The sequence below is a fragment of the Rhinatrema bivittatum genome, chromosome 12 (assembly GCF_901001135.1).
Source record: "Rhinatrema bivittatum chromosome 12, aRhiBiv1.1, whole genome shotgun sequence".
Classification (NCBI taxonomy): domain Eukaryota; kingdom Metazoa; phylum Chordata; class Amphibia; order Gymnophiona; family Rhinatrematidae; genus Rhinatrema; species Rhinatrema bivittatum.
This window is the reverse complement of record NC_042626.1, coordinates 12,270,558-12,279,028: the sequence shown is the minus strand read 5'-3', so window position 1 is coordinate 12,279,028 and position 8,471 is coordinate 12,270,558. Positions and strand designations below refer to the sequence as shown.

The 8,471-nt window shown below is 45.9% G+C and overlaps 1 protein-coding gene across 1 annotated transcript; it reads right to left on the bottom strand.

The window, feature by feature from the left end:
* Positions 1 to 539: 539 nt before the first annotated feature.
* LOC115073704 (60S acidic ribosomal protein P2-like) lies at positions 540 to 7,341 on the bottom strand. Its single transcript, XM_029572343.1, has 5 exons — positions 7,191 to 7,341; positions 5,499 to 5,622; positions 5,200 to 5,248; positions 2,177 to 2,266; positions 540 to 1,807 (listed from the first exon to the last, which is right to left on the bottom strand). Exons 2-5 carry the CDS (start codon positions 5,619 to 5,621, stop codon positions 1,731 to 1,733), a joined length of 339 nt encoding a protein of 112 aa, XP_029428203.1. The 5' UTR covers position 5,622; positions 7,191 to 7,341; the 3' UTR covers positions 540 to 1,730.
* Positions 7,342 to 8,471: the final 1,130 nt, after the last annotated feature.

Sequence of the window (8,471 nt, the reverse complement as noted above, 5' to 3'; positions counted from 1 at the left end):
CCAATGCTCAAGAAAGAACACCAGTGCAACGGGCGATTTAGGCCTACTGCCACCGTTTAAGTGGTCAAGCACTGGGATGCAGTAGTGGCTTATTATTGAATTTTTTGCTTTTAACATGAAGTGTAACAATATCAGCAATGAATATGCAGGAGATAAGATTTGGATACATTGGAGATGCCGTCTATGCAAATACAGCTCATGCATATTCATTGTGGATGACCTGCAAATCGGCCAGGTTGTAGGGTCACCAGGCCGACTTTGGGGAGAGCCATGTGTTGACTCGTAGGAAATGTTCCTAGCGGAACGAAGATCGAAACACTAGAAATTCCAAACACCTGTAAAAGGTGCAGCGTCGAATGATCCCGATACCTTAACAGACTGAAGAGTAAAAACAGGATGGGTCCAGGCATTGGGTCAAACGATACAGAATGAGATCACGCAGCCAAGCCCGAGTCCTTTGGCTGGTTAACTACCCCCTCCCCCCTATAGAGCTTTGCCTGGAACATGCAATCTCGAGGGCACAGGAAAGGTTTGCAAAGTACTGGAATCATTTATTTATTTAGGTTATTGCTCACACAAGAACAGAAACTTTATTAGCTTCAAATTACAATACTTAAGATTGAATTGCAACATTGAAAACTGGTTGCCATCCTGCACTATTTCAAAAGCATACATGGCATGCAGCAATGCTCCAGCCTGTCAATTAACAAGATTACTATTTGACTATTGTTTGAAGTTAGTCATACATTCTGGGGGTAATTGGTTGATGTCACCAATCATATCTCATCCTGCATGATCTGCTACACCTATGGCCCTTCTCAGGTAGGGGAATCAGCAAGGAAGCTGCTTACAATATTCACACGCCATGCAGAGAGCCCGGGCTCAGGCCTTCTGCTTCCTGGGTTTGGGATGCTGCAGAGGTAGCAATCACAGCCCCTGGAGAGGAAAGGAGTTATAGTCCTTGTGCAATGGCGACATCTAGTGCCTAGATTTAAGAGCCATGATTGCAGGGTTCCAGGGGCCCTGGTGCATGGCCCCCAAGCTGAAAACTGGCCCCTGCAATGACTGCACTAAATAAGGTTGAGGCAGTATAAAATAGGGGGGGGGGGGGGGGGGGGGGGGAAATACCCAGATAGATGCAAATGAAGGCCTATGGTGCCAGATCCAGTGGGTCAAAAAGGAATATGGAAATAACTTTAAAGTGACAACGATGGAGGCAGTAAGTTCCCTTATGTGCTAGGCTCGTATCTTGAAGGTCTTTTAAAGCCCACATCCCTGCTGTGGCAGTTCTCGTCATGAAAAGGCAAACACGGATGGTGGAAGTACATGCCTTCCCTGACATGGCCGCTAGCCAAGGTATGTTTCTGCTAGTTAATGCACATGAGCTAAGCCATGCTTTACTGCAACAATCAGGGGGAAACGGTTCTGCATGGAGACAAAAAAAAAATACACTCAGTGATTGAACGGTGGCAAAAAGAAAGAGCAGCGAGGATTCTGCAGCAGCCGGCAAGTCACGCCTGATCATGGGGGCAACCAACCTAATCTTCCAAGTTCTGCTTCACTGCTTTTTGGCATCCTGCATGCCACGGAGGGCAGATGAGTCTTCCAGCAACCACCGCAAATGACTGCGACAGATGCAATTCCAATATTTGCAAGAGACAGACAAACATATAAACTTTTTACTTTTTTTTTTTTTATGAACAAGTTTTTATTTTAGAAACAAAACGCATTTAATCAAAGAGCCCGAATCCCATATCTTCATCCGACTCCTCTGATTCTTCCTTCTTTTCTTCCTCTTTCTTCTCAGCTACAAGATTAAAAAAAAAAAATAAATTAATGCTATTCATGCAGCTGAGAAGAGGAATACTACTGAAAAACACACACGGTTTCCTCATCCCATTTCACACTGCAGTGGCAGTGTCACATTTCAACAATAACGAGGAGACAAAGCAAATAATCACGATAAGCAACCCTACACCCCATTCACGCACGGATTGAATCATCCTGCAAACCCAGGAAACCATTACTGGAACATCAACATCTGGCTGAAGAAAAAGGTTTCAGGACTACCAACACAGACTATGAACTTGAAATCCAAATTCCCTTCCAGAGCTCAACAATAAACTACATCATAACCAGCTTAACAGGTTGTGTTAGAAAGCTGTCCAGAGCCTACCTGCTGGAGCAGCCCCACCAGCGGCAGGAGCTGCGGAGGGAGCTGCAGCAACAGCACCACCTGCTGGGACCGAGGCTAGCTTGGCGAGGCCTGGGGAACAAACCATTTCAGTTAATGCACGTCAAGGCTATGAAACAGCTTACCACAGATTTTGTTTACATAAAACTTTAGAAAGCGTTCACAGTATTTCAATTCATTTAACAGGCTTTGTAAGAATTCAGCAACCTCCTTCCGCTTTCAAGCTTCTAGCTCCATCAGAACCAGCATCCATTGGGAGTTATGGTGCTACGAGTCTTTGTTTGTAACTACGCAGGAATCTGTCCCCTGTTTTATATCCCCAACCCAGTCACTGCAGCAAAGGCCCTTAGTTGGAACCCTGCCATCATGGTCCTCAATCCGGCCTCTATGTAATGTAACCTAAGCTTACATGGTGAAAATTGGCAGATAAGACCAAAATAATCCATCCAATCTTGAGTCACCATTTTGCAACTCCCTCCCTATCGGCTGTGAATGCTTTCTTCGCGATATCCCCCCATCGGCGACCGGCCTGGGGAACAGAAGACCCAAACCTTGGCTCTCCACATGGCACTGAGCTGCAATAGCAACCGAGCCTCCAAACCTGCCTCACAGCTGATTCTGAACCAAATTCTTTTCTCAAAGAAATTATACGAAAGTATTCCCAATGAGCAGCTGACCAGGTTTGCCAACTTCTGTAACACACAAGGAATACAGCAGGCAAGCAAATAAGCAGTTATACAGGAAAATTGGTTCTTATCTGCTAATTTTCCTTCCTGTATCACAGATCAGTCCAGTCAAATGGGTTTTGCATCCCTACCAGCAGATGGAGGAGGAGAACAAAACCTTTGAGGCGCTGCTATGTAACCGAGAGTGCCACCTGCAGCCCCTCAGTATTGACATGGACCCAAGCCAAAAAATGGAAATAGCCTGCCCCTTTCTAGGGCGAACCGGAAACACACAGGGTTGGAAAACCCCTGACCCTTCACAACACACTGCTTCTAAATACTGAAAGAAATATGCAAATCTAAAAAATATCAACTCTTAAACAGGTCGGGTATACCAAAACTAGGAAATTCAGTCTTCCGGCAGCAAATGGGGCGGGTCTCTGGACTGATCTGTGGTATTACAGGAACAAACATTAGCAGGTAAGAACCAGTTTTCCTTTCCTGTTCATACCCAGATCAGTCCAGTCGAACGGGATGTACCAAAGCACCCCCACAGCGGGCAGGAACCCGAAAGACGCACTCTTAGAACACTCACCAAAAGACGCCTCTTCCTGCGCCCACACATACAATCTGTAATGCTTAGTGAAAGTATGAAGAGAGGACCACATTGTGGCTCTACATATCTCCTGGGGAGACACCAATTGACATTCCGCCCAAGAGGCCACCTGCACTCTAATCGAATGCACCTTGAGACCTGTCGGAATCTCACGACTCTTACAAATATAGTACACTCCTCTTTCCAGGTTGGCCCTCGACATCCACCAACAGAGACTGGACCTGGATTCTCATAGGAGGTAACGGCAGTTGATACTCCTCCGACAACGGATTCCATCTGGACAAAAGTGTCCTTTGCAATGGACGCTCATGAACAAAGGCCCACAGAACCAAATCCAAGGTCGAGGCCATGGAGCCCAGAACCTGTAAGTAATCCCAGACCTTCGGCACTGACAACCTGCCCGCTGTCAGAAACACTCTACCCTTTTGATTATCGAACAGGGCCCCTAGATACTCCAACAACTGAGACGGGACCAGATGACTCTTCGCTACATTGATTACCCAATCCAGAGACCTCAGGGTAGCCAACATTCTTTCTTCGTCTTTGCCTGAATCAGCCAATCGTCCAGGTATGAATGGACCAGGATTCTCTCTTGCCTCAAGGCTGCCACCACTACCACCAACATATTGGTGAAGGTACGAGGTGCCATAGCTACGCTGTAAGGAAGTGCTCAAAACTGGAAGTGTTGCCCCACCACCTTGAACCACAGAAAGTTCTGATGATCCTTTCAAATGGGAATATGCAGATATGCCACGGTCACATCCAAGGACGCCAGAACTCTCTGAGGACCACTGCTATAACCGCTACGATGACCCTTTTCAAGTCCAAAATGGGTCAGAAACTGCCCTCTTTCTTGGGAACCACGAACTAAATGGAGTACCTCCCCTGATCTTGCTTGTCCGGAGGAATGGGGCCTACAACCTCCACAGGGTCCCTTCCAATGCTCCTTGTTTGGTTCTTCAGCCCTCCCTCCTGTGATCCCAGCAGCTCCTGCTGCCCAAAATGCCCAGAGACCGTCTCCCAGCTGCACAGGCACCCCTGTCACCTATTTTTTGGTAGACATGATAGGGATCCTGCAAACTACACAGAAATAGATGGCTTCTGAGTGCCTCATTTTACCAACAAGGGCCCTGAACTTGGTGGTCAATGAAACAGCTAAGTATGGGAAAATAAATGTGGGAGCTTGCTGGGCAGACTGGATGGGCCGATTGGTCTTTTTTTGCCATCATTTCTATGTTTCCTTTTTTTTTTTTTAAACTTAAAACAAAAACAAAAAGGGTACTTCCCTGAGCAGCAGCTAGCAGGAAGAGCCGGCCCAGGCAAGAGGGAACCAGTCTCCTGGCTATCAGAATCTCTGGGTGTAATGGGCTGCAGAGACAGGTGTTTCCAAGCCCCCAGACGCCTGGCTCAACCTGAGGGATGGCCCAAAAAGGAATCTAGCACGTCAGGGAGCAAGCCACACTATCTCCAAACTGCCAGTCAGAACTGCAGGTTTGCACCTCTACCAACTGCTGGAGACAGAGAAATACTGGAGACAGGGACTGCAGGTGGCTCTCTGGGTTATGTAGCAGTACCATCTGCTGGTAGGGATGCAAAACCCATTTATCTGGACTGATCTGGGTAGGAAAAGGAACCACACATTTCTACTCATATAGCTACTGGATTTCAAAGTTAGATGCCTGTTATCACATTCAAGGGCTAATCCTGTTGATAAAAAGTCTTACCTGCATTGACAACATCGTCAACATTTTTTCCCCCAAGTTCACTGATAACCTTTTATATGGAAAAGAGAGGGAGAAGGTTATAAGTCTTTCTCGGGAATTTGGGGATGTCGTCTATTTTTGGTAGAAATGATAGGGATCCTGCAAACTACACAGAAATAGGTGGCTTATGAGTGCCTTATTACTTTTCAAGGCCCTGCATATCTCACCACAATTTGCAAAAAAGGGGCTGGACTGACTTTCACCATGGTCACAACTTTGACAGAGCTTCAATTTCTTTTTAAACAACAGACATATACAACCTTATTCAGACGTTCATTGTCAGTATCAATGCCAACGCTGTCTAGAATCTTCTTGATTTCCTTGGCTGATGGGCTGTTGTTGCCACCAAGGACAGCAAGCAGGTAAGCGGCCACGTAACGCATTCTAAAATTAACACATGGCAAAAGAAGTTAGCTTGCTGGATAATCATGCACCCATCAAGGTTTTCACCTTGATTTCATGAAGAGACAACAAAAAACAAGCTGTAGAGAAATCCTTTTATTAAACTAATTTAATCTATTTGTGACTTGCTTTGGTGAGCTATGTTCCCCTCATCTGGTCAGTGGAGAATGTGTGATGGATAGTATTTCCCGAATATACAAGTAAATTATAGGATGCATTACAATGGTAGTGTGATGTTAGGGCTATCACCTGATTTGGGTTAATCTGAACAGACTAATTCAGGTCTGGTTTTGCTCTGTCACTTCTTAATCGTAGTACCAATGTCTAAAAATATACAGGCCGATACAGTAAAGTTTGCAATAAAAAGAGGCGCTAGGGACACTAGCACGTCCCTAGCGCCTCTTTTTGGACAGGAGCGGCGGCTGTCAGCGGGTTTGACAGCTGATGCTCAATTTTTCTAGCGTCAGTTCTTGAGCCCGCTGACGGCCGCAGGTTCGGAAACCGGACGCTGGCAAAATCGAGCGTCCGGTTTTCAACCCGTGAGCCCATTTCAAAATTTTTTTTTTTAACTTTCGGGACCTCAGACTTAATATCATCATGATATTAAATCGGAGGGTGCACAGAAAAGCAGATTTTACTGCTTTTCTGTGCACTTTCCCGGTGCCGGCAGAAATTAGCGCCTACCTTTGGGTAGGCGCTAATTTCTGAAAGTAAAATGCGGCTTGGCTGCACATTTTACTTTCTGAATCGCACAGGAATGACTAATAGGGCCATCAACATGTATTTGCATGTTGTGGGCGCTATTAGTCTCGGGGGGGGGGGGGGGGGGGGTTTTGGACACGCGTTTTCAACGCGCTATTACCCCTTACTGAATAAAGGGTAAAGCTAGCGCGTCCAAAACGTGCGTCCAATTGCGGGTTTCGGCCTGATAGTCCCTATAAATGCAATAGGGCAAAATCTGCATTGGATAGGCTTGACTTTAGAGTTTGTGTAAAGAATTGGGGTTGGGGTAGGATGTGTGATACGTTTGGATAGCGGTTAAGAAATTGCAATTAACAGTCACAGGAGGAATGTGTCCAATATTAAGTGATTTGGTTGGAACTGCCCAGTCATTTATAGGTCGTACAGAACCATCCCAGAATGCACTTTGTGTTAAGTACCTAATCACTTGTTCACAGATTTAGGTGATCACGTCCACCCGGCGACTATAACAGTCTTGGTGAGAGAGTTTGCGGTTACTTTCTGTGGCTCTTCCCAAGGAATCAGAGTCCCACCTAAGTCATGATCTAACAAGCTCCGGGTGCCTTACAACTCAGTAACTCTTACTGGGCCACAAAGCACGTGCAAAATGCACGAGACAGCTCGCTCGCTGCTAGGTCGGCCCGCAGTGACGTCACGGGGCCGGAGAGCGAGCCCAAGCCGGGCAGCCCCGATAGAAAAGTCCCAGGCCGGCGAGGGGGAAGCTTCACCAGCGGAGCACGCACTGCAGCGATGAAAAATCATTAAAAAATGTCAAAACGGAGAAAGAGGGCAGCGGGGCTGGGACTTACTTTAAGTCTATGACAGACGCGAAACGTTGTGCACGCTCCAAGCTCCGCCACCGCCTGAGAGAGAAAGAAAGAGAGAGGGCGGGGTGGCACGGGGCTGCCCGCCAGGGGCTCAGAGGAGGGGGGTCAAAGGTCGAACTGAGAAGCGTGAAGTACCCGCGATATCCTTAATAAAACGGAACTTGTATTGCTGGGAGGTCCGCGTGCTTGGGTGGAGCTGTTTTATAGTTTTTTTGGTAAATAAAGAATAAGCGTTAGAACTAGGAAGACGTTCTAGCCTGAATAACGCACTCGCTGGTGGCGGCTGTGCTGTGCGCATGCGTCGGAGTCAGATGCCGAGGGGGCGGGGCTGGGTAGTGCTGGGTATTTAGGAGGGGCGCTTGGCTCTTTCTCGCTTCCTGCTTGCTTAACAGCGTTTATGTATGCTTGTTTTTGAATTTATTTCATGCGTGTAGCAAAAAGCTTTGGTGATTCTTTTAATGGGCCTCCTTCTGTGTAGGAAGGAAGGCAGGCAGGCAGGCAGGCGGCGGGCGCTGAAGCTCTTTTTGATTGCAATGTCCTATTTTTATTGCGTAATAAACCAAGCAGCTACCAAAACAAGCTACTCAACTCTCTCCCACTCCCACTCCCAGTGCAAGTGAAAACAAAATCCTAAACCAATCCTGCAGTAGGGGGAAACATCATGTTATGCCATAATGAAGCGTTGGAACATTGTCTTCTCAAACCTCCACTGGATTCTCCAGTCTTGACTGGCTTCTCTCCCTACTGGAAAGGCTTTTAAAAAAATATTTAATTGCCCTAATTATACCATTTCATTTTTTTCATTTCATGTTATTAATCAGTTAAATACAGAGCGATGTACAACAAACGATATAACAAAATATAATTACAAGTTTGGCAGATGGGCAGACTAAGCTACATTTCTATGTTTCTAAACCAAAAATAAAAGTATAATAAAACTCACAAATGCAATTTTACAATTTAAACATAATATATAAACACACAAAAGATGCAAGAATATCTTCACAAAAGAAATAAAAGGTCTTCAAATACCATCCACATTGTTGTTGCGCCACATTAGTGAAGACCTTTTTAAAAATACATCATATCCTCTTCTAAGGCTCCTTAGAAGAGTTCCAAAGACCCAGGGCAATAACTGAGAAAACTGTTTCAGATTTTTGCCAGGCATGCTTGAGCTGTACTGGAATCAAAAGCAAGTTTTGTATACAGTGATCAGTTATATAGATAGGCCCTATTCCATGTCTAGTTTTAAAGGCTATTAGC

Bases quoted from the DNA above. Each gene is read 5' to 3' on its own strand.
- LOC115073704 (XM_029572343.1), bottom strand. From the start codon at position 5,621: ATGCGTTACGTGGCCGCTTACCTGCTTGCTGTCCTTGGTGGCAACAAC. The intron at 5,249-5,498 runs GTTGTATATGTC...TCCATATAAAAG, and splicing joins ACAATGAACGTCTGAATAAG to GTTATCAGTGAACTTGGGGG. The intron at 1,808-2,176 runs GTAGGCTCTGGA...TTAATCTTGTAG, and splicing joins TGGTGGGGCTGCTCCAGCAG to CTGAGAAGAAAGAGGAAGAA.